Here is a 27,268-nt window from a genome sequence, read left to right on the forward strand (position 1 = left end):
CTTTCATGGTTTCATAATAAACTGGAAGTGAGTAACAGAACCAAATCAAAGGAAATAAAACTCCAGTAGCGGCTGCTGCTGGGGTTGCCTTCTGAATGTGGCTTATACAATATTTCATCTGTGCTGACACCTTTCACTCTCAATTATTTGGCTGCTGTCAAAACAAATCAATCAAATTATAGCGCTGTGTCTTCATGTTACCATTCTATTGCAAGTTAGCAGCATTAACTTTGAAATATATGGAAGTATAAATTTTATCTCTATTATTTATTTAATGCAACTTTCTCCCATGTGAGTTATTTTCCAAACACAGCAAACTCAAATTATCTTATGTCAAATGTTGAAAATATATATATATATATATATATATATATATATATATATATTCTGCCAAGAATTTCTAAAATAATGCCACACAAGGGAACTGAGATGCATAAAAATGTGTTAATGGACCTGTATATTTGTGCTAATCCTAATCCAGTGACAAATGACAAACATACTATGCTCTTTTTAATTTTTTTAGTTTTGGCTGTAAACTTGGTAAGCACAGTTGGGAGGAGATAACACTGAACTGAAGTAAAAGGCGAACGTAGAGCCAAGTATTTTTCAGAGATTACGTTTACTTACAATATTAACAAAATATAATTTTCAAGGTAAGTTGTTTCAGAAAATTAAAACTGTGTTATTTAAACCACAGTTTTTACAAGCACAAATATCCTTCCCTATAGCACCAGATCTAAACATAACGGTGCCGTTTCCACTGCCCTACATGAGGATAGCAGGCATGACCCAAAGGTTCTTTAAAAAGAAGAAAGGAAGGGAAAAAAGGACTCAGACATTTTCATTTTGAGATTTTAAGGCTACAACTACGTTTTTTAAATAATAGATTTAAATCAATTGAGTTACTTTTCAGCAAAAGAGCAAACACTGTTGAAACTTTCATGTAGACGCTCTTAAAATAGCTTCTTTATACATGGAAACCTGGCAAATCCTTAGAAGATTAAAAAGCAAACTGACATACTTTTTTTGGGCTCCTTCTTGTTGCATTCCGGCTAAATAAGGGGTAAGCAACAATCAAAAACACCCACATTAATGTGGAGATTAGGTCCATGAAAAAGAGTTCAAACACAGAGATATCTACAGGAGCCCCACATAACCTGGTGCACAATGATTAGACAAGTTGAGAATGCTTCCTTAGCCTCCATTGTGCCTGTCCCTTCCTCTTCCAGGGCTTGAAGAGTGGTGCTCCTTCCCTAACCTCTTCTCCCCAAGAAATCTCTTCCTTTCCTAGCTTTAGTCATGATTTCTGTGTCAGGATCTCCAGTACAAATCTTTTTCTGAATTCTAGATCCAGGTATTACTAACTGGCTACTGGTATCTCCATTTCAGTATTTTACAGGAAATTTGAACGAATCATGGTCAGCTTAAACTAGGGATCTCCTCTCTCTTTCCTCTTATTCCTCTACATTTAACCTATTACAAAGTCTTATCAAACCCGCCTTGTTAATGCATCCTAAATCAGTCCCCTGCTCTCCATCATTGCCACCAAGACCTCTTCTCCCTGGATTCCTGCAACAGCCTCCTAACTAGACTGGAGTGCCTACTATAGTGCCTGGCAAATAGCAGATGCTTGGTAAGTATTTGTGAAATCTATCAACCAATCTTTGGGCACAATTCATAGAAGGAAATGAGGTTTAGCTTTTCCCCAGAGGAAGCTGAGATAGAATAGCTGTGACCTCTCACTAGGAATCTGCTCTGCAAGAATTACACACATAAGAGAAGATACGGTTTTCTTGGAGAGCATTAGTTCTCCATTCTCTAAACAGTGGGCCAAGAAGAATTGGGAACCGTCTCCCATTTTCTTATTTTCAATAACCCCCCACTCTTTGTCCCCATGCTTCCCTCGGATAGAGAAATTCTCTGTATTTTGGTTCCAGAAGAGAAGTGAGCAAGTAAACCCGCTTCCCTTCCATCCATGGTAGTGGAGTGAGATTGTGAATTTCAAACACAGTCTTTTCCTTTTTTAGGCATCAGTGACATTCTAGTGGCAGCCATCTTGGAAAAGAGCTACTCACTTTTGCCAACTCTGATAGCTGGCCTGGAATCTAATCCAGTTTGCACATCCTAGTGTAGAATCATTGCTTGATGCCATCAGAAGCCCTGATTTACAGTCTTATTATGTGCAAACTGGGGATCACATTACTTTCCTGCCTTTTGCTTTGAAAATAAATGCTTTGGCTTTGCTTTGACATTTATGTGGCAGCTGGAAACCATTATCCTTTGACAATGCTTTATTCCATTGACAGTATCTCTTAAATACGCAGTATACTAGTCATACTCCTCATTCATGTGCTTCCAGTTTAATCCATGCCCCAGTGCCTCAGTGACACCCGCTTCAAGGATAATGTACTACAGAACAGGCTCTCTAGGTATTTTAAATAAAAAGTCTAAAGCCTCAGAGATACAGAGGTTTGAAAAACTGCCAAAGTAAGACACATTGCAACTACTTTTCATAACTTCTTTATGGTGGATTTGGTATTATTGTATGGCATGTCTTGTGGAGCTCTTCTGAATAACATTGAATATGAATTTATGCACTAGGTATTTTTAATATTGAGCTTTGTGACAGCAAGCCACGTATCATTGCGTACTAAGAACCAAAGTCCTTTCTTCTCATTTCTGTGGCAAGTACTGCATGGCCCTTTTCTGTGAGTGGTAATGGATCTCTGCTTTCACGTGAGTTCACGATGCCAGCGGGGATGCAACTTTCTGAGTGTGGTCATCACTAGAATAGCACAAAATTAAATCACAAGAAAAAGTGGTGCATCTGGCCACCTACTTGTCTTCCTCAAGAATGGTACCAGAAGGTTTAACACATATTTCCATTCCCACCCACCACCTCCCTGCCAGCAATTTCTCCTTCGATCAACAAAATCAAGCACATTTAAAGACAATTTTATTAATATTAAATACTGTTCATACATAATGAATGCATGGAATTGCTTTGTGGTTGTATTGTTTTTAATCTGAGAATTAATGCACTTTGCATTGGAGTTGCTTTTTTAAAGAAGGTGGTTAGAAGGTCAAGACAGTAGACCCATAAACCCAACCTTGGCAATGCTAGTAATTATGCTGTGGATACTGCCTTCCACCTTAATGAATAGAAAGTATTCTGATTTTAAAATAAAACTTGTTAATATAAGAATTTCTCATTGTCTGGAATCTACTAGCAACACTTTGTGATATACAGTATTTATCTTTTATCATTTCCTCCTTCTCTCTGTGAGTGTGTGTGTGGGTGGGGAGGGGGCTTCCTTTAAACAATTGGGATCACATTACAGGCATTTGAAATCTTGATTATTTTAGTGTTAGCTTCTGTATCTGAGAAATTGAGCAAACAACATCGTTTAATGGGGAACTTGAGTCTCCCATTTCCATAAAGATTTTCCTAGTTTCAATTTCATTAGAAGTTTTGTATTTAAACTTTGTTTTAAAAAAAGTTGGTCTTTTGTGAAGCCCTATAGCATTCACTTATGTTTTCTCTTTTTGGGGAAAAACTGAAACATATTTTGCATACCATAAAATTCCCCCTTTTTGTACAAATTTGACAAACACGAACAGTGAACCATCACCACGATCTAGATAGAGAACAGTTGCATCAGCCCCAAATTCCCTTGTACTCCTTTAAATTCACCTGCCCCCCATTTCAGCAACCACTGATCTGCTTGTCATCCCTCTACTTTTGTCTTGTCCTGAATGTTACATTAATAAATTCATTGCTTTATATGCCGTAATTTGCTATTTTAAACAGTCCCCAAGTGGCCCATATATTTGTTACCCATTTTTACGTTTATCATTTGAATTCTATGGTTAGAAACTGGTAATGTGTGTGTTCTGAAAAACCACATGGATGGACCATGTGATCTAATGGGTTCACCTAATAGAATTCTAGAACCTCAGGGTTGGAAAGAATCACCTAAGTCAAATACTTCTGCAGCGTATCGTTAATGCAATGGCTGTTGGACACAGCGCCTTGTCATATAGTTTCCAATTTTGTGCTCCTCCTCTGTCCCCTTAGGGTTATTTATTTTCCTCCTCCATACCACTAGCAGCTGGCTTGACCAGGTGACTTGTCTGGCCAACAGCACGTGAGTGGAAGTGATGTGAGCAGCTCTTGAGCTGAAGCTTTAAGAGCCACTGTAGTTATGGCATTCCCTGCTCCCTTTGTAATGAAAAAAAAAACATATCCCAGATAGGGGCTGCTTCCTCTGCCTGGATCCTAGAAGGCAGAGAATGTGCAGCAGAGTCACTGCACACCTATGACCCATATGTAATATGAAATCAACAAATAAACACACCTTCCTGTTGGAGATTTTGAGATTTTGTGCATAGCACTTAGGACTTCTCCCTGGGACACTCTTTCCTCAGATACTGGACAGCCTAATCCCTCTAGTCCATTGGGTCTCTGTGCAGTGTAGAGACCAAGACTTATGACCTTGCATAAAATGCATCATGTCCCCATCCCTGCCACACTTCCCCACCTCCATCTGCCTCACTCCCCAACTGGCGTACATGTGCATTAAGGAACTCTTTGTTTACTGCTATGTCCTAAGTCCAGATAACAACCTCTAAAGCTTTGAAAGTTCAGTAAGTATTCGTCGAACAAATGAATAAATGTTGTCTTAATAGAAAAACAAAAATAAATAGGTTGGTTTCTTGTCAAACTGGTGTGGTCCTTTACTGTCAGATAATTAAAACTATATAACTTGATACATAGTTTTGATTTGTCTTCTAGTTCCAAAACTTACTCTAGGTTTTTTTTTTTTTTCTTTTTCTATTAAAAATATTTTGCTCTGTCTCACTTCTTGTTTTTATTTTTTTATTTATTTTTCAGATGGAGTCCCACTCTGTTGCCCAGGCTGGAGTGCAGTGGCACTATCTCAGCTCACTGCAACTTCTGCCTCCCAGGTACAAGCGATTCTCATGCCTCAGCCTCCTGAATAGCTGGGACTATAGGTGTCCACCATGATGTCCAGTTAAATTTTGTATTTTTAGTAGAGACAGGGTTTTGCCATGTTGGCTAGGCTGGTCTTGAACTTGTGATCTCAGGTAATTGGCCTGCCTCGGCCTCCCAAACTGCTGGGATTACAGGCATGAGCCACTACTCTCGACCTCTTTCTTGTTTCTTGCATCACAAGCTGCTTCAAATTCTTGGGATTACCCAGGCATAGTAAATGCAAACATATATCCATGAAAAATTATAGCATAACTGCATTGTTTTTAAGTATGTTCATCTCTTACATTTCAGGCTCTATGATGGCCACACTCACACACATCAAGGCATACAAAATCCTCAGTGTTGCCTTCTCGCGTGTATAGTCTGATTTCTTGCCACCTTGGATTCCCACTTTTCATTGAACAGACAGAGCTATTGATAGAACCTGTAGACTCTGGTCTCCTTGTGCCTTCTTCTCTACATTGAATGCTCTCTTTACTTCTCTTTACTGGACTCTTACTTAGTCTTTAAAATTCACTCATTCACACTTGAGCACCTTTTACAAGTAAGCCAGGCACTTTCTTTGTTCTTGGGCCACTTTATTGAACCAAATAAAGATGCCTGTCACAGGGCGTCCATTCTAGGGGCAGAGTCAGACATAAATGATGCATATTAGCAATACATTATACACAGAGATTCTCCTCTACAGCAGCAGGCCCAAGCATCACAACACTGCTGACCCTGCCCTCGATGGCTACAGTAGGCATCACCCAAAATGCTCAAGAAGGCCAAATAAAGAAAAACACTTAAACATTCTTGAGATTTTGTAAAAGGTCCTAAGTGTTAGGGAAAAAGAAAATGCAGAAAGCAAGTAAGGGAGACAGGAGTGCTGGGGCAGTGGGGGAGGAGGAAGGAAGGTTTGATGCTTTCTGGGTGGGAATAGAGTGCTTCAGGCAGAGAGAACAGCCTGTGCAAAAGGCCCTAGGCTAGGAGTACGTGCAAAGGACACCAAGGAGGCCAGAGTGCCTTCACATCAAGGTTGATTTAATTGAAAGAGAGGTGTGTAGGAAACAAAAAAGCAAAATAAATTAGATTCAAGATGTCCATCTTGGAAAAAACTTTGGCACAGGGAACTGACCGGAAGCAGAAAGATCAGAAGCATTCCCTTTTCTGAGAGACTGCATTTTCAAAGGAGCTACACATCCCTATCTGTTGGAAACATCAAGCAGCCCATTAGACCTCCAGCTTGCATAAGTTACACCTGGACTGAGAAACTCCCCGAAGAAAGGTATATTCCTCAACTTCCTCATCAGATTGGCCAAGGAAGATAACAGACAGGAAAGAATCTCCCAGGAGTGTGGCCAGGGGCCAAGGAGAACAGTGGCCAAAGGTGCTTCCCTAGAGACACACAATCAAGGAAACTCCATGATGTCTGCCCACTGGGACGTTGGAATGGTCATAGATAAACAAAATGTGGCATATTTTTATGATGAAACACTGCTTGGAAATTAACAAAAAGGAACTACTGGTTTACACAACAACATGGATGAATCTCAAAAACATTATGTCGAACAAGAAAAGCCAGACACAAAAGAATACATACAATATAAATCCATTTGTGTGAAGTTCTAGAATGGAAAAAAACAGATTACCTGGTTAGATGCAAAGGGACACAGAGGAATCTTTTAGAGATAATTAAATGTTTTCTGTATTGATGGAGCCTGCATGGGTGGATGCAATTATCAAAACTCATTGAACTAAGCAAGTAAGGTCCATGCATTTTCTTGCACGTAAAGCATACCTCAGTGAAAACAACAACACAAACAAAAGGGAATATAATGTAACTTGCACATGAAATCCCTAATCCCCAAACTATTCCCACATACTTTAGTATCCACAGGCTTTAATATGGGGAGTCAGAGAAAACCAGGGCAGGTTTCCTGCCAGAGCAAAGGGAAGAAAAACCATCCTTGGCCTTGATTTTTCAACTGGCCTTGAACCTAATTGCTTTTCCATGTTCAGGTTTAGCAGCACTCTTTAATGTATTTTTGGTCATTAATTTAAATGTTATGCTTGACTTAACTGGAATGTTCACACTTTGACATAAATCTCCTATGTAGCACATTTATATTCTCCATTTATGTTGCCTACAGTGATTAGTAGGTCATTCTGGTCTGTGCTGTGAGAACAAGTCACTAACCTGAACCATCTGTCCTAGAAGTAGACTCAGCTCTACCGTCCCATTAACCCCTTTGCTGCCTGTTGTCACTCACGTCGAGGCTGTATATATCTTCATTTCCTGCCTATGTTTCAAAAAAGCAAAAGATCCAACACATTTGCATGAGCTCCATAAAGGGAATTTTATTTTGCTACATCAACTAACAACCTCTGTTTTTACCCTAGGACTGTACATCTTTAATGCAGCTATCTGTGTTCCAAAGTAATAAAAAGAGAAGACACTGATTTTTCAAAGAGCTTATGGAGTATGTGACAGAGCAAGCTTAGTTATCTTCTTTCTTTGGAGTTTATGGCCATTATTTGTCTTATTTCACAGGTGTGAGCTTGCTTACAGTCATCAGAGGCCAAAGTCCAATAAACATGGGATGAAGGACACAGGGATGGAGAGACCCAGTGTAGCTGATGGTGTATGGTACTTGCAAGGGGAGAGGGGCACTCAAGGCAAGGTAGGAGAGGGCACAGAACTCAGCTATTTCACGTAGGGACACAGGGCTTTGAGGAGGAGGTCATTTCTAGGTCTTATCTAGAGCATTTCTGGGTTTGAATCCCACCCAGAGCTTCCAAGGACATCGTTCAAAATAGTCAGAACCTAAACCTCACCATTGGCATCTCCTGAGCTCAGAATTTGTCTCAGTCCTTGCTCATGGGAGGCCCTACTGGCTTTTACTGTTCCCAACAGAAAGGCCAATGTCCAGCCTGCCTTACCTGCCACCCCTTCTGCTGATGAGGGAGGCTCAGCATGTTTCTTAAGCTTGCTTGTTCATGTTCCATACCACATCATTCTGGCTTCCCACTTCCCACCCACGTCATAGCCGAGAAGACAGAAATGAACATCTCAATCTGGGGGCAGTCAATCTCCAGTCTGGCCAGTGACACGAGATAGCTTAGATTAAAAGGCTCAGCCTCACGGTAATTTCTCTCTTGGATAGTCAGAATTTTAGATAGACATGGAGATAAGGATAAAGATAAAGATGATAGAGATAGAGAAAAATGGAGAGTTCCTGACAGGTACATGAATTGGAAAGATGCCTAACCTTAGAGGAGACAAAATGGAACATGAGTGAACTGGAATTATGGTTCAGCCAAAAGCCAACCAATGCAGTAGAGAAACGTCCTGGAGGGAGCAGGAGAAGACAGGGAGATGGGTCATTAGTCATTCTGAGCATGGGGATTAGATGCATGCCTCCTGCAGAGGAGAGGATGATAAAGCCTGCAGCCTCGTGGGTTTGCTGGATGCTCTAATGCCCAAATTTCATTCCAGATTCCAATGAGGCTGGGTTACAGGGCTGTTCCTAGGATCCTGCAAGATGTCTAACTCCTTACAACTGTGTGTCTTCTTACAATAAGACCTCATCACTGATGAGACAGCAATGAATCTGTTTCTTGCTGGGAAGGATCTGAGAGAAAGAGAACACAATCCCCAGACCACACATCCAGGTTTTCTGCTGAGTTATAAGGTCTTTTTTATCAGCAAAGCAAAACTTTCATTGGATAAAATCTCAGAGCAAGGACTTCAAGAGGGCTTCCATTATGTAAGAGAACTTCCCTTGGTCTTGAGGATATGAAAATCCTAACAGAAGCAGAAATGTTCCCACACATTATTCCTTTCAGTCATTCTCATCTGGAGGCCTGCGGTGGTGAGTGAGAGCAGGAGCATTAATGAGGACATTCACTGCCTCACGTGGGTCCTGCATTATCACAAGAGTCTCTGACTCTGGCTGCTGGTGATATTAGGGGATGCCATGGACTGGATGTGTGTTCCCCCCACCCCACCAAGTTCATATGTTGAAATCCTTACCCCCAATGTGATGGTATCAGCAGGTGGGGCAGATCAGCAGATTAGGTCATAAGGGTGGAACCCTCAAGATGAAATTAGTGCCTTTATAAAAGGGACCCTGAGAGCTCCCTCATCCCTTCTGCGGTGGGAGGACACAGTAAAAAGACAGGTAGATATCTATGAACCAGGATGTGGGCCCTCACCAGAACCGAATCTGCCTTGATCTTGGACTTCCCAGGCTGCAGCACTGTGAGAAATACAATCTGTTGTTTATAAACCACCCTGCCTGTGGTTTTCATGTTTATAGCACCCCAAACAGATGAAAGCAGGGAGTTGCCTAATAAACTTTGAATAATCTCCCTAAGATCAGCTTTTCTTAAACTTTAATGTGCATGGGGATTATCTGGGGATCTTTTAAAAATGCAGATTCTGTTCAGAGGGTCTCAGGCATCTCGGGTAGAGCCTGAGATCCTATATTTCCAGCAAGCTCCCAGGAGACATTGATGCCGCTGGTCTGGGGACCATGTTTTGAGAGGAGATTGTGATATGACCCCCGCTGTCAGAGTCGAGAAGAGCTGCTCTCAGTGTAACAGCATGTCATGAGTGCTCATTAAAATACATGTGTAAATCACGGCCTCCGAGGCTCTGAGAGCTATTCCGTGTGACTTGATAGGGGATGTAAATGAACAAGCTCTCAATCACTTCAGTAAAAAGGAAAATATTTGAAATCTTATCCCTGAATTCCAAACCATTAAGGGACTGATGTCAGCAACTTTTTTTTTTCCCTTTCATCCTAGCAAATTTGTGACTATTGAGCTAGAATAACAGACAGGCTGGAGGGCTGGGTAGGAAGGTTGGAGATAATTCCAGTTGGCCAAACTGTTTCATGAATAAAAGCTTAACACTTCACAATGAGGAAAAGGGAACTAATCATGACCAAGCACGTTACATGGTAACAGGCTCTGCTTCAGACTAGGTGCGCAGACTAGGTGTGCAACCTCCCCCTCACAATCACCCAACAAACCTGTTTTATAAAATCACTGGAGAAGCGGGGTGTTTATTATAGATGAGCAGACTTAAGAGTCATGTTTAAAGACTCTGAAAAGCCTTGGCCGGAGGTCACTGTATTTATTGTATAGGAAAGAGACAGGGGAAAGGAAACAGCCTTCTCCCCTCACTGGTGACTGTATGAATGCGTGTAAGGATTCCTTCTAAGGTACTGATAGTCCATTTACAAGACTCTCACCCTAACCTTTGAGAGAGGATGAGATTTGAGGTCATCTTGAAGACTGGCTCAGTCTCAGAATCCCTGCAGACGACCTTTCAGTCTGTCAGTCATTCACCACCATCCCAAGAGTCCCACTACTTCTGCAACACAACCTGGGAAGCTCCATAAGCCATTGATTCTGCCTAGGGATTGTCAAGGGCTGTGCAGTAGGTCACCTGAAGGTGGGAAAAATCAGCTTTGGGATGGCTGCTGGTGGACTGATTGCAAGGTAACCACTGGCTTTGCCCTTTAGGTGGTGTACATTCATCTTGGGCACTTTCGAGGCATGAGACTTCCCTGATTACCATCCTTATTGCCCTTGAACTTCTCGTTAGGATGACCACCTCTTTCTGGGTTGCCTGAGACTTATATGAAAGGAATAGAAAATCCCAAGGAAATTGGAAGGTAGAACTTTCTTGGATCCTGACAGCGATTTAGGACTTGGGATTCATTCACAAAGATATTAAAGCAGAAGGCATTGGGGAAGGAGTTTAATGTTAAGCCTAATTAGAAAGCTTTTCTTATAACGAGCTGATTTGCAACTGGGAGATGTTTTATTCCAATAACCTCATCACCTTCCCTCCAACGTCAGTGAAATTTCGAAGAGGAAGACAAAGGGGGAAATGTTCACTTGTGCTTGTGTAGCAGACAAGAGCTTGGGCATCAACTCCAACCCACTTCTGAAGATGATGCTGAGAGGGAACTTGTGTCAGAAACATCCAGGGATAAGAAAAGCAAGTGCTTTTGTTTCCTCTACTTCATCAGGCCACAAAGCTTGGGATTCCTTTTCTGAAACCAGAGGTGCCCCAAAGAACCAAACTCCTAACTATAAGCTAATACTGAACTTTGATATTTACAACAAACAAAAACAAAAGGGAAAATCTTGGTGGAATAAGTCCACGTTGGACCAATCATTAATTTTGAACCCTTAAAAAAACAGATACTAATATCTTAAGAATACCAAACCATGATCAAGAAATAACAAGTTTACTTTTTTTTTTAAACTCTGATTTTTGGTATCCATCTTAACCAAGCAGGATTAATTCGTGGCCTAGGAGCTCTTCAAGCTTATGTTTATTTATAATATTCAATATTCCCATAAGTGCAAATGTTCCAAATGGAAGGCTGCATTTTGATAATGCCCATTTCTTCATTAAGATTTCATCATCCACCTACATTAAAAAGCCTCTCCCTACACTTTGTTGCTTTGGCTTTCACCTTGTGTATTCCTGCTTTATTTGCTTAAGCTTGAGATCTGGCTTCCCAGGCACTCTCAAATTTGAAACAAGCAAAGTTTGTGCATTAGCGTATCCTGGGCATGCATGATTTATGAATGGCAGGTTTCTTGGCACAATTTAATGGTACAAGAGAGACTTTGTTTTAAACATTAAAATGGAAGTTAAGAAGTGGCAACAATGGGTGGGGTAGCAGAACACAGAGCATGGAAAGAAGTTTGGGTCAAGAGTTAACCAGTTCTTACTTGGTCTGTTTCTTAGTCTTGTGGACTGATTCTTCAATAAATTATAAGAAGCCCTGACATTTGACCAACTAAAAAAGTATTTTAAATTACCATTCTGATAACTTACCCAGAGGAGCCTCATTCTGCAAAAAATTTAATTGTTAATGTTTATATATATGAAGAAATCAAACATCTTTGACTAGTCCAAAATAAATTCATTTTCTCTTTAGCAGGCATCCTACTTATATTCAGGTCATTTTCCACCAAAATAATTCTTCCTCTGACAGAATCTTTTGTAAATCAACCTATCAGTCAATGCTACCAAATCTTTTAAAGAAAAGTCGAAACCTTTATAATATCAAGACAACTACCCTTCCTAAGTAAAATTAGAGTCTGACTTGTTATATGCCCCTGTAATATAAAGGTTCAACATACAAGTCTATTTTTCTCATTGTAAAATATGAGCTCAAGTAACACAATTTTTTAAAATAGCTATAACTAAAACATACTTTGTAGAGCAAAATAATCATTAATAAATTATTCCAAATAATATCTTGTATTTGAGATGTTCCAATCACTTCAAACACAAACAAGCAAACTCTAACTTTTCTTTACCTATGGCTAAATTGAAGAATTGGTGAGATGATAACTCAGGTCTTCAAATAACAACACAGGAATTTTACTTTTAAGTTTTTGATACGTCATGCAATGATTGACTCATAAATGCTTCCAGGAGACCTGAAAAGTTTTGATACCAATGTTAGGAAATGAGGATTGATAAAACCAGTGGCTTGTGCAAGCTCAGGATTCACAGACAACTGAAAATTTTGCTTCCTACGGAAGCCTTCCATATTGTTTAGGGCAGAGCAACTCTGAACCACATTCACCATTCTAGGCACATTTTTTTGTCTGCTTCAGAGAATACTGGCCAATTGGTGAGCCTTACGTGGCATATGGACACTATGGATTACCTTGTAGATTTTGCAATGGCAGAGTCATAATGCCTCCAGCTGCAGCTGCTGCCACCAGCCCTTGGATGTTGGTGAGATTCGCTGTTGGCAGTGTAAGAACCAGTCCTTGCTGGCCTCCTAGCTGTCCCGCCATGTTGAAGGGGATGAGGATTGGCTGGTTGAGGGCTGGGGGACCTCCCGGCATCACGCCGGCCACAGCAGAAGCTAACTGCTGTGCCGTCAGAAGTGGCTGCAAGTAAACAGATAAAGCTAGCTCACTTACCTGTGGAACCAAGGCATGGGTTTTAAAAACATCATCCTTCCATTTAAGCAGGGTCAGAAAGTTCCCAAAGAAGTACCAAAAAACATGCTGTATCCCATTTTAAAAAATGATTGGTAGACAAAAATTTCAAAGTTGCATTTCATTGATATCTTTGGAAAATTTCATTTGGTTTGGACTTCTTCTAAGGAACTCAAATACCTTTACAAGTAATAACTTACATTTACATGTTGTTCTTCCAATGAATTTCCATTTGATCCTGTCTTCATGTATTTGAAGCTGTCAGCTAATTTATTCTCTGTTGTTCCAGAAAGAACTTATTGGGATCAATGGGATTTTTTGATTCAAAAAGAGCAACGAAATACTACTTTTGACTTTTAAATCAACAAAAATAATGTAGAAAATTTACTCAATGCTGGAAAGTCTGTATTGACACCACTATGCAGATCTATGGCTGGGGGACATGTACACTAGCATAATCCTTTTGGAAAGCAATTTAGAAATAGATTATCAAGAGCTGCAAAAATATTTATCCCCCTTTAACTCAGAATATATTCCTAGGATATAGCTTGAAGATATTATTCAAAAGGAAATAAGATAACTGCATAAAAACCTGCATTATGTTTCAAAATAGGTAAATATTGAAAATAGTTTATTACAGTACTAAACTAGATAAAATATTGCATAGTCATTAAAATGGATCATTATGACACCTCTGTAGAAAAGTAGAAAATGTTTGTAATATGAGAATGCAATAGAAAATAAGCTGTATAACTATTAAGTAAACTTGAATGATTATTGTTAAAATGGTAGAATTATGTGTGTACAATGACAAGATCTAAAACAGAATATAAGACATAAAAGTATTTGATGTGGATAAAACTTAGAATCTTTGAAAATAATTCTTTTGTTATTATTCTAACATCCTTTGCCCAATTAAAATGATATTATACAAACACATGTTTATGTGCACTATGGATGGAACAGCCCTTCTCTGGTAGGGAAAGGCAACTGCTGGGCATGTTTTGAGTGCAGCACGTGGGCTCTTCACCGGGATGACATTGGAGGGATTCCTGCCCTGGTCAAGCCAGATGACCCCAAGAGTCATTTGATTTTAGAGTCCTTGATTCAGGACTTTCATTGCAGCTTTGTGGGAGCCGTGTGGAACATAATAATCCCATGTCTGTTGTTGTTCTACAAGAACCAATGCAAAACTCTTATGTGAGGGATAGGTAATTAAATACAGCATACTACCAAGCCCAGTGTATAATAGCCAGACACTATTCGAATGCTGTAGTTATTCTACCAATGAGATACAGAGAGGCTAGTAACTTGCGCAAGTCCCATGTCTAGTTGAGAGGGGGTTCAAGTTCAAGCCCAGGAAGGCTGCTCCAGAGCCCGTGTTTTACCCCTTTCTTGTATCCCCTCCAATACAAAGAACAGATTTAGAGAAGTGGGGGCTGCTTTATCTGAAGAATGAGGGGTGGTGTGGAGAGGGCTAAGTCCACACTTTGGCCATTCCCTGCAGTGTTCCTTTCAGGACCCTTTAGGGGAAGACTCTGCAGAGCCCTAGGATTTTGCACAACTGAGCTTAGAACTGCTGCTTTAGACCCCACAGGCCTTGTTCCTAATGTATTTGTGCACTTCGCTAAATTCACACCAAGTAACCGTGCTTCCCTTTTTAAAAAATTACAGTTATTCTAATGAGCAAAATAAATATACGTCGGGAATGAATACAAAATTACATGCTGGCCCTCAGATTCCCGGTGTTACATCACTGCCAATAGTGATATTATGGTAAGAGGGAAGGCAAATCAGTAGTTTTCAGACTATATATGGGTCACAGATTTGGGGGGTTTGGTCTGCAGCATTTTAAAAATAGGATTTGTGGGCTCAAGGCAGGGCATGCACTCTCCAGTTTGTCACAGGGCCACCATGCCTCACTGACCTGGGCCTGTAGGACTGCCTACCCAACCTGAAGGCATTAGAGTGTGTTACCCCCAGTATGTTCACAGGCAGGTGTGCAGGCATGCATACACGCAGACACACATAATTACATGAACACACACAGGATGTTACAAGCATAAAATTATAAAGAGTATGACACCAAAAATCCTGTTCCTGAGAGTCCCAGGAAAACTCTCTAGGCTTCCATAAGCCAGCATACATTTGCCCAGGCTTTCTGTCCACAGGCACGGAGCGATCTGTGCTCCAAGATGGACTATGGGATCTGAGGTCACAGGGAGTCTCGGTGGCTAGTGGAATAAGAATGTCAAGACCAACCCTCACTCTAAACTTGCGTGAGCCCTCAATGTGCTGAAAGTCATTAACTTCCAGGAGCAACAATGACAACAAAAGGGAGAGAAAGGCCCAAGTCTCAGCTTCTTTTTCCATAAAAGCAGGATGAACTCTGAAAGCTTCACACTAAATGATAGAGGTAAAAAGGCAAAAAAAAAAAAGCCCAGCCTTTTATAATTGTGTTCTACATCTCCATATAGCCCACATCAGGCTGCCAAAAAACAAATATTGGACTTTAAAAAATAATGATTGTATTTCTTTATTAATGCAAGAGCTATGTATGATGTACAATATTGTCAAACCCAATAAGCTGAACTTGCATTAAAATTGCATTAACTCTTTTATATTAAATCACATCTTGTATTTCAAAAATGGCTATAGTAAGGTTGAAATAACTTAATTTTCTTCACACTCCAGTCATTAAAGTTTTACTTTCCAGAAAACTGCATGGTAACCAACAGCACAACTGTAGTGGGTTTTAAGTTAAAAAAAAAAAAAGTGTTTCCACATGATTAAAGCCAACCTTTCCTTTAAGAAGAGAGAATAGATTTGCAAACGCATATTTTCTTGATGGTATTTAATAAATAATGTAGTCATACAGCTTTTCATATGAAAATTTATTACCATCTTTGCTCTGTTGGAGTTAATTGGACTTAACTCATTATTATTTATTTGGTTATTTATATGGCTAAACCATCCTAAATGCAGCCTAATGGAAAGCAGTTGAGAGATACTGACCTGTGGCCCAACTGGAAATGGTGGGTGGGTCTGACTGGCCTGGTGTTGGTCAGGAGTGCCTGGGTCTGATAGTGCTGGGTTTCCTCTGGCCCCTGGAATTCAAAAAAGAAATGCTCCCTTAATATATGATCCAGCCTGGGAACTGCACACGACCCCATTTTCCTATGATGTCACATAACGTTAAGGCATAGATGATATGACAGAGTGGTTTATCAATATCTCCAGTGCTCAAATCACTTATCGACTGCATAAATAATGATGAGAGACATTCAGGATGGCCAAGTTCATCAAGAGGCAGAAGAACAGAACAGCAGAGAATGTAGCACAGTCAGTTTTCATAGAGTACGCCAGTGTGCCATATGTGTGGGAAACTACACCCTTTAAGTACAAGCGAGCCACAGCTAATCTAGTATCCTAAAATTAAACAAAGTGTGATCTCAGATATGACCAAGTCCATCAATATTTTCCCCTAATATGGCTTTCCCCATCCCTCCATACTCCTAAGCCCTTCTTCCATACTCTTTGAACACTGAATCTTATGGCATCGCTTTCCTGAAAACTAAGCCTTTTTCCATATCACCTTACACAATGTCCTAAAAAGAATATGGCTCTCCCTAAGCAAGTGTCCCGGGTGCTAACTGAAACACTAGGAGTCCCACAATAGCTCCAGGGAGCTCCGCCATGCTAAGCACAGAACACAGCTTGCTTCCTTTACTGGAATCCTACTGGACAGCAAGGCAGAAAAAATGAAATTCCACTCAAGAGCAAATCCTTCAAACTCTTTTAACATGGTCATTTCTCTATGTGTGCTTCTGTACTTCGTTTCAGGACAAACTGTAGCAGGTAAGATAGTGGTAGAAACAATAAATACACAAACAAACAAATAAAACCAGTGGCAATTTTTGAGAATTTCTACTTGGTAGCTTTGTTTCCTTGGAGTTTTCTAATGAGTGGTTGAAATCCAATTCCAAGCAAACCTTAACAAGATCCTCTTTCCTGATGTTTGTTCTATGAATAACAAGCGGAAGACACTTCAAACCCTGTTTACCGGCATGCCATGGACAACCCAGAAAAAGAGATATGACTCTGTCACACTTATAAATTTTAAAGAAGGTATTATTGGCTCATTTAAAACAAATTCTCCTATATATTCTCCAAAGGGACAGACTTATAAATAATGGAAACAGGGAAAAATACTTCAGCACATTAAGCTACAAATAAAATTGACTGCTACATATTATTCAATTGACTTCTATCTCCACCACGATGTGTCAATCATAACAGCATTTTATAATAGGATTAAGCAATAAATGTGCAAAGCCATTATGCGGAAATCTGAAAATCTGATTAATTTGTAATATTTTTGTGCAGAAAGTCAGGAATGGACATTGCTTGCGGAATACTTACAAGCATTCTATTGAAATTTCTAAATTGATTTGGAACAAACTAATAAAAACACAGACTTGCTGACATTTTATAAAGTGAATTCTGTCAAAATACGTTTGGTATTTTAATGATTGCTGTCATTTAATAACAACGATAAGATGACCCATCATAAGATGCCAATCATTTCCTCAGAATGTACAGAAGACCTTTCTTCTAAATTTTTTTATATGTGATTTACCTATTATGCTTAAAAGCACGGCATTTTAAGCTGGGAGATGGCTTGTGCAGCGCAAACCTTTCAAATCTCTGTTCTTTCTTATATACCCAAGTCCCATTTTGCCCTAAAATTCTCAGCAGAAATTTACGTACTTCAAAGAGCTTATGAGATTTCAAAGTGATGTTTTTGGTCAAATATTCAGATTAGGTAAATACTCAAATGGCTAAAAGTGCACAATTTTAAAAAAATTCGGTTGTTTTCCCATACTTGCCAGGCATGGGTTTTTATACCAGACTATGAAAAGAGAGGTTTTACAACGCGCAGAAAAATAGAAAAGCCCTTTTAAGCAATTAAAAAATGAATACCTTCATTCTAAAAAATTTCTATACCATGCCAAGCCCTTCTGTCTCATGTTTCTTTCATGCATACTAAGCCCACTTTTTGACTCTGTTTCTAATGCGCGCCATCGTAATGTTTAGGATCGGTCTCACACAGGCACTGTGTCAACAAGATTGTGCGTTTGTTCCCCTCAACTTTACACAGATTACATTTGCTTACATTTATTCTTTGTTGCTTTGAGGCCTAGCTGGTGCCCAGCAGCTTGTTCTGAGGCTGGTTAATTCTCAAAAACCACGTTCAGTGCAGTCCAGGGCAATTCCACACAATTTCATGTGTAAAATGAAGTCTTTCACAGGCTCTAGAGGAGATTATGTATGCTCTCCTGCCTGGATCCAAAAGTAATGTTTCTTCTTAATGTGTATCTCCATTTTCCCCAAACACATGTATCACACATAACCTTGTAGGACCATAAGCTAATCCATCTGGCTAGAAGGCAGCTCTGGAATCAAGGGCCTTCTCAGAGCCAGACGGGGAATCAGGAAGTCAGAATGAATAAATGATGTCGGCTAAGGGTTTCAGAGAGATCTGAAGCAACACTTAGCTGAACGTTTGCAGAGAATTTGACGTTGGATATTTTCATGAGCACAGATATGAAAACACAAACTTGAATGGGTTGGGTGAGTTTCTCCTGACCAGGAGCCTAGGAAACATGTTACATCTCTGAGACCAAAAAATTCCAGGAAAGCTCTCTGAAGTCTGTTCTGAAGTTAGCAGTCTACGCTTTCGAGGCAGCAACTACGAGCTCTACGGGACATAGGCTGTGCTCCTGGTTCATCACTGTATGCTGTCATTTCATTCACAGTTCTTTTTCAGTAGAAATAGAGGTCTGGCTTTTAGTTCAGCAGTGATACAATTCCCTTAAGATAAGTACTGGCATCCACTTGACTGCTGTCTGTTGTTTAACATAAACCTTTGAAATATCTTTAAATTTTTAGCGTATTGGCAAATTCTACCTCAATTCCAATTTAGATATTAAAAGCCGTTTGGTGTAAGGGTTAAAACCAAGAACTCTTAAAAAAAAATTAAACTCTGCCTGGGTTTAAATTTAGCACTACCACTTAACTGAGAATGTGAACTCTGGCTTGTTTTCCAACTTCATGCATCACCTTGTAAAAGTCAGGGATAATAATAGTACCCCTCTCATAGCACTGCTGTTGTGAAGATTAAATGAGCTAATATATATGTAACTTTCTTGAAACAGTGCATGCTTGCCACGTAAGTGCTATTTCTCTTGATTACTGTTATTTAATAAAAAAATTTAATTTCTCTTTTTGAGAGACAGTATCTCACTCTGTTGCCCCGGCTAGAGTGCAGTGGTGTGATCATTGCTCACTGCAGCCTTGATCTCCTGGGCTCAAGAAATCCTCCTACTTCAGCCTTCTGAGTAGCTGAGACTACAGGAGAAGCCACTACACCCAGCTAATTTCTTTTTTTTTTGGTACAGAAATAATCTCACTCCATTGACCATACTGGTCTTGAACTCTCGGCCTCAAGTGGTCCTCCTGCATTGGCCTCCCAAAGTGCTGGATTTTAGGCATGAGCCACAATGTCCAGCCTAAGCTGTATTTAATCCAATAATATTTAATATTATTTAATGTGTCTATAATAGCGACCTGCTCCAAGCCAACTCAATTCATATTCCTGCCCCTCTGTCCCTTTCTGTGCAGTTCACATTCTCTTGCACACTGGCTAAAGGTGGCCACTGTGCACTAACCCTAACTCTGTCCTTGGTACCACTGGATGAATGTTTGGAGCTGAACTAAATGACTGGGTCCTGAAGAGCTTACAAAGCAAGATGTTTACATATATAGTGCTTCCTTTAGTCCATGGTAGCATAATCACGAAATATGGCACAAACATAGTGGCACAGTTTCCAAATTTTCACACAGACCATGGCTTATACCAGTGGTTCTCACCCAGGCCTGTAAATCATTTGTGGAGCTTCCTGAACACAGAGGTTGATATCCCTCATGAGGCCACTGACAGAGCATCTAAAGGGTAGCTCACGTGAATGTTTTATGAAACTCTACCTGTGACTGAAGACCACAGGGAGCCAGCAGTGGCTTGGATGTTACCTAGGGAAGGCTGAATCTCCTTTGTGCTGACACTGCCATATGCAATCTGTTTTCTGAATGGCCGATGGGTCTGCAGCTAGTGTAATCTCCTTGGCCTTCCAAGCTTCTTTATCAGCACCATTCTTTTATCATAATCTTGATTGACTTCTAGCTTAGCAAGGATGGAATCATCTCAGATACATCTGTTTTGTAATTATGATTTGTTCACAGATAATTTTAAAAGTATGATAACTGATTTTAAAGGGATCATAATATAAAATTTAAAATAGCCATATAACAGGAGTTAATTATCTGCAAATACAAGAAACCCTGATTTGAATCTATTATGCAAAGGATAGGTCATAAATGGTGAAGACATCAAAATACTGATTAGGAGACTGGATGGTACACTTGGATACAACTGATTCATTGTTATAAGACCTGGTTGTCAGAGGGCATTTGTTCACTCAACACCATTGGTCCCAGGTTGATCTCACATCCGAAACCCACAGGGTTGCCTGCAGATCCCTCTGCTCTGGAGGGACTGTGACCCACAGAGCCGAGAGGGGTGACCACCTGAGCACGACACTCCTTTCTTCAGTGCCCTCCTGAGGACCGAGCCTCCCACACTCCACTCTCTCCACACGGCTCAAGCTGAGTCCCTGAACAACCATCACCAATGACTGTCATTGCGCTCCTCATAGCAAGTTCATTTTTGTTTTGCTTTTTTTTTTTTTTTTTTTTTTTAATTTGGTACAACAGATTTTCATTCACCAAGGGAAACCTGGCTCAGCATCTCTTAGCGACACTGAAAGTAAAACAGATGTTCGCTCTTGCACAGAGTTTTGAATTGTTCCCTCTTTTTGGAGTTGACTCTTCCAAGTAAGTCATTTTAAGAAACGAATACACTATTTTAAATCCCGAGAGTATATACTCCTTTCTGGAGCCTTACCCTTTGCAAAGAGGATATGACGGCCAGTGCAGATTGAGAAAGGAACAGAATTGCAAATATAAATTGCTCATCCCAGGCAAAGCAGCTCCACTTCCTCCCATGCATCAGCGATCCCTCCAAAGTACAGTGCTTAAGATTCTCTGGTTAATAACCAATGCATTTTTTATGAATGGGGTTCTTCGGATAGAGAGTTTGGGTTTCTGTGCTCTCTGCATCAGCACAAACATAATCACCTGAAGGTCACAGAGATCCCTCAGTTTTTTCTGGTAGTCATACCTTTCTCACCCACTGTTCGCAGTTTCCACCAGTGAAGGAGGTGACATAAAGGTTACTTATTCTAAGACGGACAGTTGGATGCATTATTATTTCATGCTGGGCGTGTGAACCCCAGCTAAGCAGAGCAAAAGTCCCCTCTAAATTAAACTTCTCTTTCTTTCAACTTTTTCAAGATTACCAAATGCCAAGGAGGGGGTGGAGGTGTCTATAAAAATCTCTGCTGAGCTACTGCCACTGTTTGCCTCTTTTTATTGCCAGTTAGAATTTCTTTATGATACTGGCCACACACGTATTTACATACAGAACACTGTACGGACCCTCAGTAGAATCTGAGACTCCAAGGCTAATTCTACAAGCCACGCTTGGAAATCCAACATTCATTAATCCACATAACGGTTTGTACGTTTTTGCAAATTACATTGTCAGGTACTTGTAAATTCACCTATTGAGGCCTGGAGAACCAAGACTGTCTGATTACATTAATATGAAAAATGCATTTCTTTATTCTTTTAGTGAGTGACTTATCTGGCTCCAGCAGAGGGAAGTCCACCTTTCTTTGGGTGAAGGGTCTAGGTCCTAAGTGGTTCTAAATCTTTATTTTAAGGCTGCCACTATACATGAAAAGCCAAAGGGAGATCTGGGACATTTAGATAAAGTGCAAAAAGAAATCCTACAAATCTCTTATTTGGACTGAAGATGTTTTTGTAGTATCTGCCAAAATTCCTCAATAATTGCTTCATTTTTTAAATATGTAGATTTAGTCCGCATTATAGAAGACTTTAATGACCTTTTCTTCCTCAAAATTTACTAAATATCCCTCAATCTTCTTCCAACAATTTTTTTTTATCATTTGTTTTCACATCTACCTAATAGAAGCAGAGCTAAACTCCTGCGATATCCAGGTCAATAAAGGTCTCAATTTCTGTAAATACTTTTTCTCAGAGAGACATGAATAAAGGAGATAGTCATCAAATGTATTTTAGCAAAATTCCATGACACACTTTAGGCAGTTAGAGAACTTTGGGGGTAGAGATTATCCCTTGAGTACTGCTCTCTCTACAAGAGCGTAAGTTCTTTCAGGGAAAAGTCTCTCATTTTGTATCACCCACAGGTCAGCTCCAGGCCTTCGTATGTATGTACACATTTATGTATCTCCATATGTATGCGTGTATGGTGGTGTTGGGGTATAGCACAATGAGTTCACATTCTTAAAATGATGGAGGTATGCATCAAAATTAGTGGAAAGAATTCAGACACAGATTTTAGAGCATCCAAAAATAGTTTGTCTAATTTTTAAAATGTGCCTTTTCAAGTTTAAGAAGTCTTGCTCATTTCAAAACAGTTCTCCTAGGAAATGCATACTTCCTCTGACAAGGTCATCGCTAGGAGGCACCCTCAACACTGCACTCCATTCCTGGACGGAGTCTCCTTGCAACTGACAGCTGGGCTCTGGAATCCACAAATGGTGCAGTCACACATGTTCTGGGCTTTCATGCCCATCTAAGCAGCCTCCTTCTTTCTTCGTCCTTGCTCAACCCTGTGCCAACAGGGTTAAATAATTTGTGGGGATCAGTGCAAAATAAAAACGCAGGTCCTGGCCTGGGACTGGGAAATCAATCTCTCCTTCCCCAAGGCACCACCCCACCTTACTGCAGATGGGCGAACCTAAGGGATTGCAACCTTCTGGCTGGGATGTGTTGGAGACCTGGATTGGGGTTGAGCAGGAAGACCCTTGATGAGTCACATGCTGAGCATATTACCTTCCCCTCACTTGAGCCCAAGCCCCCTGAGAAGGGCAGAGTGGAGCACGTGACAGCCACACTCAGGCTTCCAGGGCCACCAGGGACAGAGAGTGGGCAGCCGGAGCCCGTCCTGTCCTGGGGAGGTGAGGGAACTCTAAGCCCCCTCCATCCTCCTACACGCTCAGATGTCCCATTGAACTTTACTCATAAAACACAAATTCACAGACAAATTCTGAAGAAATTCAGGATGGTGACCACAAAGCATTAAATCCCAGCCATGGCATTCTGCTGGCTGCTGGGCTCTGTGAGACTGCAGCTGTCACCTGTCCGTGAAAGGTGACCTCCCTACAGCTCGCTGCCGATTCCACTGACTCCGTTTCCATACCATTTGGGGTTACTAGTTTTCCTTCAAGAAACCTCAGAAAGGATCTTCAAATTTTGAAAATTGTCCCTACACCTAAAACTGCTTCAAGAAAGTCGCTTTTCTAAATCAGTGCAAATTCTTTTTCTTTTTTTCTTGAGATGGAGTCTTGCTCTGTTGCCCAGGCCAGGGTGCAGTGGCTTGATCTCAGCTCACTGTAACTTCCACCTCCTGGGTTCAAGCGATTCTCCTGCCTCAGCCTCCTGAGTAGCTGGAATTATAGGCACGCACCACTACGCCCGGTTAATGTTTGTATTTTTAGTAGAGACGGGGTTTTGCCATGTTGGCCAGGCTGGTCTTGAACTCCTAACCTCGGGTAATCTGCCTGCCTCAGCCTCCCAAAGTGCTGGGATTACAGGCGTAAGTCACTGTACCCGGCCCAAATTAGTTCAAATTCTTAAGAATGCTTATATTTACAGAGAAGTTTAAACATGGCATTTTTCCCCAACCAGAAATCAAACCCACAAATCATTAACATGTCTATTACAGGTCATTATGAATGACCTCCTAAAGATGTCATTTGGTGGGAAATTAAGATAAAATTTGGTTTTCTAATTCATTATCTATGCTGATAATAGAGAGACAAGGTATGAATTCTTCAAAAAAGGAAGCATTTAAAAGGTGTCACCTACCTTTCTTCAGCTGTAGATCTACCTTTGCAACAGTGTTTCGCTTTCACTAACACCGTCACAGATTTTTCTCTCCTGGCTGGCCGCCAAATCACTGGGGAGCTTGACAACAAGGGAACATCATCTAGATTCTTCAAGGCAGTGTGATTGGCCTAGTTTTAAATTGTTTTCAGTTTATCTACCCATAGTAAAACAGGCAAGAATTACCAACAGCTGGTTTTAAATATGCTTGAAAAATGGCCAAAGCTGTTAAATACTCTTTGAAATTGTGGGACCAGCTTAAGTGGAGAGAGAGAGGGAGGCGAGCGTTTTGAGGGTGAGGAGATGTGGGCGAAGTGAAGGGAGCTAGTCCATGTTTTCGTACCTGACGCCTGCATTACAGTACTGTGGTGTAGAAATGGCTAGGCCAGAGAACGCTGCAGTTCTTTCTGCAAGATCCCATCCTCCAGCCCACTTCTAAAACATTCTGAAATTTGTGTTCTAATATCGGCAAGGCTCTCTTTGCAGCCTTACAGACGTACAGGACTTCCCTGACACCTTCTTATGAGGGATTTTAAACTGTTTTTACTCACTGAGACTGTTAGCCAAGTGGTCCCACATGGATACTGGAAACTGAAGCCTGTAAAGGAGATGGGGATGGACCAGAGATCGCTGTATTGTGGTGACACGAGTCCACACGCTTGGCTCAGACCAAAGTTATTGTGAGAACGACGGTGATATCTCATTCCCCTCTTCTCCTCCAAGACCCCAGACGCCTTCCAGAGGTCTGAACTCTGCACAACCCTTCAGCAGCAAGTACTAATCTGTCATGCAGAATATGATTTAAGCATGAGTTACAACAGAATAAACCATTATTTCAATTGAAAATGATGGTCTCTGGGTGCAGTCACTTCTGTGGTACAAGACCTCAGATGCCTTCAACACAGAAAACAGTGGTTCTTCATCAGCAGTAGCTGCATTTGTGACTACAAAGGGCAGGTGATTAGATCACCACAGACCATGGACTTCCCCAGATTTTGAGATTGAACAGGGCAGTTAAACAAGAACATTAGTAATTGGGTCAATAGGAATACGGATCTTGAAATTTAATTTTTCCAAGAAAAAATTTTAATTGTCATGTGCTACTGGTTCTGGAATTGGTTCCTTCCTGTAGGTTCTTGGTCTCGCTGACTTCAAAAATTAAGCTGCAGACCCTGATGGTGAGTGTTACAGTTCTTAAAGATGGTGTGTCCGGAGGTTGGTTCCTTCAGATGTTCAGATGTGTCCCGAGTTTCTTCCTTCTGGTGGGTTTCTGGTCTCACTGGCTTCAAAAACACAGCTGCAGACCTTCCCTGTCTTATAGCTTCTTAAAGGTGGCGCGTCCGGAGTTGCTTCTCCCACTGTGTTCGTGGTCTCGTTAACTTCATAAGTGAAGCTGCAGACCTTTGCGGTGTGTTACAACTCATAAAGGCAGTGCAGACCCAAAAACTGACTGGCAGCCAGGATTCACTGAGAGTAACAAAAACACCAAGGCCTCCACAACCTCGAATCGCATCGCATCGGCTTTGGGATGCTGGTGCAGGTGGCCAGCTTTTATTACCTTATTTGGCCCTGCCCACATCCTACTGATTGGTCCATTTTACAGAGCACTGATTGGTCCATTTTACAGAGTGCTGATTGGTCCATTTTACAGAGTGCTGATTGGTCTGTTTTTACAGAGTGCTGATTGGTGCATTTACAAACCTTTAGCTAGACACAGAGCACTGATTGGTGCATTTTTACAGAGTGCTGATTAGTGCATTTACAAACCTTTAGCTAGACACGAGTGCTGATTGGTGCATTTACAATCCTTTAGCTAGACAGAAAAGTTCTCCAAGTCCCCACCCGACCCAGAAGCCCAGCCAGCTTCACCTCTCACTATGGTGATCAAACAACATTTTAATGCCCTTCTCCCACCCCAAAGGATGTGTTCTCAATCTCAAGACAGTCCTTAAAAATGAAGAATTTCAGCCTAATGAAAAACTCACAGCATCATGCTTCCTTTTTCACTTTACTTTTGACCAGTGACTGTTTCATGGTAGATGGACCCTGGTCTGTTTGGAGTATTTGGGAGTTTCATGTGTTTCGTGTCAGCAAGGTAGGATTTGAGGAATCACAGCATGCTCACTGCTTTTATTCTTCTAGGCACAGGAATGAGTGGCCAACACTCCTCTTTATTCAAAATTCTTTTGAATAAAGAATTCCTTTCTTCCCTCAATCCTTATTTTTAAGAGACAAAAATATAATTTCCTTCATATATACATATTTATATGTGCCAGGTCATACACTAATGACTTTGTATATATTATTTAATCAACTCTTACAATAACCCTATTAGGTGTTTATGATTATTCCATTCATTTATACAAGAAACAAAACTGTATAAACTGTCTAAATAAATAGAAATTAACTCACTGCCTCTTCAGCACAATGAGGAAGCAGCCGAGAGATGAGAGTATCAGGGTTTCTCACTGATGGCAGGATCACGTCTTTAGCCAATTAGGTTTCTCTACTGCTCAAACATTTTATAATAGCTGCCATCGACTCAATACTTACCATGTGCCAGCCACTATACTCAGTATTTTGTATCTGTTTTCTCATTAAATCTTCACAGAAGGTCTGTGTAATCAGGACCATCGTTCCCGTTTTGCAGATGTGGAAACTAAGGTTTAGACAGGTTAAATAATTCACCTATGGTCACAGTTAGTGAGTAACAGAGTTGGGATCTGAATCCAATTCCATTTGACTTCAAGACTACACTACATTATACATTAAATGCAAATATTTCAATAATACAGACCACAATAAATCACCAATATCATGATACAAATTGCAGTTTTTAGATATTTTTCTCTGCATCTAATGGAACCTGGCCCCAGAGCACTCTAGGTTCCCAGTATGGTGGGTGGAGGAGGGAAAATGGCAGAGAAGTAGGGGGAGGGAAAGAGTGGGTCCCATCAGAGACATCCTTTTCCTGTGCCCCATTTTTTCCCCAGGAAAACTTGACCGAATTCCTAAGAAATAAGCACCCCCACAATCGTCTTTAAAATAATGTTAATCATGAGCTAAGAGCAGCTGTATTCTTAGTTTAGGGTCTCCATAATCAAGGTGTGACCCCTGGGCCAGCAGCATTGGCATCCCCTGGGACCTTGTGAGAAAGACAGCTGCTCG

At 40.7% G+C, this 27,268-nt stretch overlaps 1 protein-coding gene across 3 annotated transcripts in view; it reads right to left on the reverse strand.

Moving 5' to 3' along the window:
• POU6F2 (POU class 6 homeobox 2) overlaps positions 1-27,268 on the reverse strand; it is a 501,581-nt gene that overhangs the window by 262,741 nt on the left and 211,572 nt on the right. For all 3 annotated transcript variants that reach the window (XM_073008947.1, XM_073008946.1, XM_073008948.1), the window contains 2 exons: positions 16,004-16,095; positions 12,709-12,937 (listed from right to left, as the gene is read on the reverse strand). In XM_073008947.1, the coding sequence (XP_072865048.1) occupies positions 12,709-12,937; positions 16,004-16,095 (321 nt within the window). The remainder of the gene's footprint in view (positions 1-12,708; positions 12,938-16,003; positions 16,096-27,268) is intronic.

The sequence above is a fragment of the Chlorocebus sabaeus genome, chromosome 21 (assembly GCF_047675955.1).
Source record: "Chlorocebus sabaeus isolate Y175 chromosome 21, mChlSab1.0.hap1, whole genome shotgun sequence".
Taxonomy (NCBI): Eukaryota; Metazoa; Chordata; class Mammalia; order Primates; family Cercopithecidae; genus Chlorocebus; species Chlorocebus sabaeus.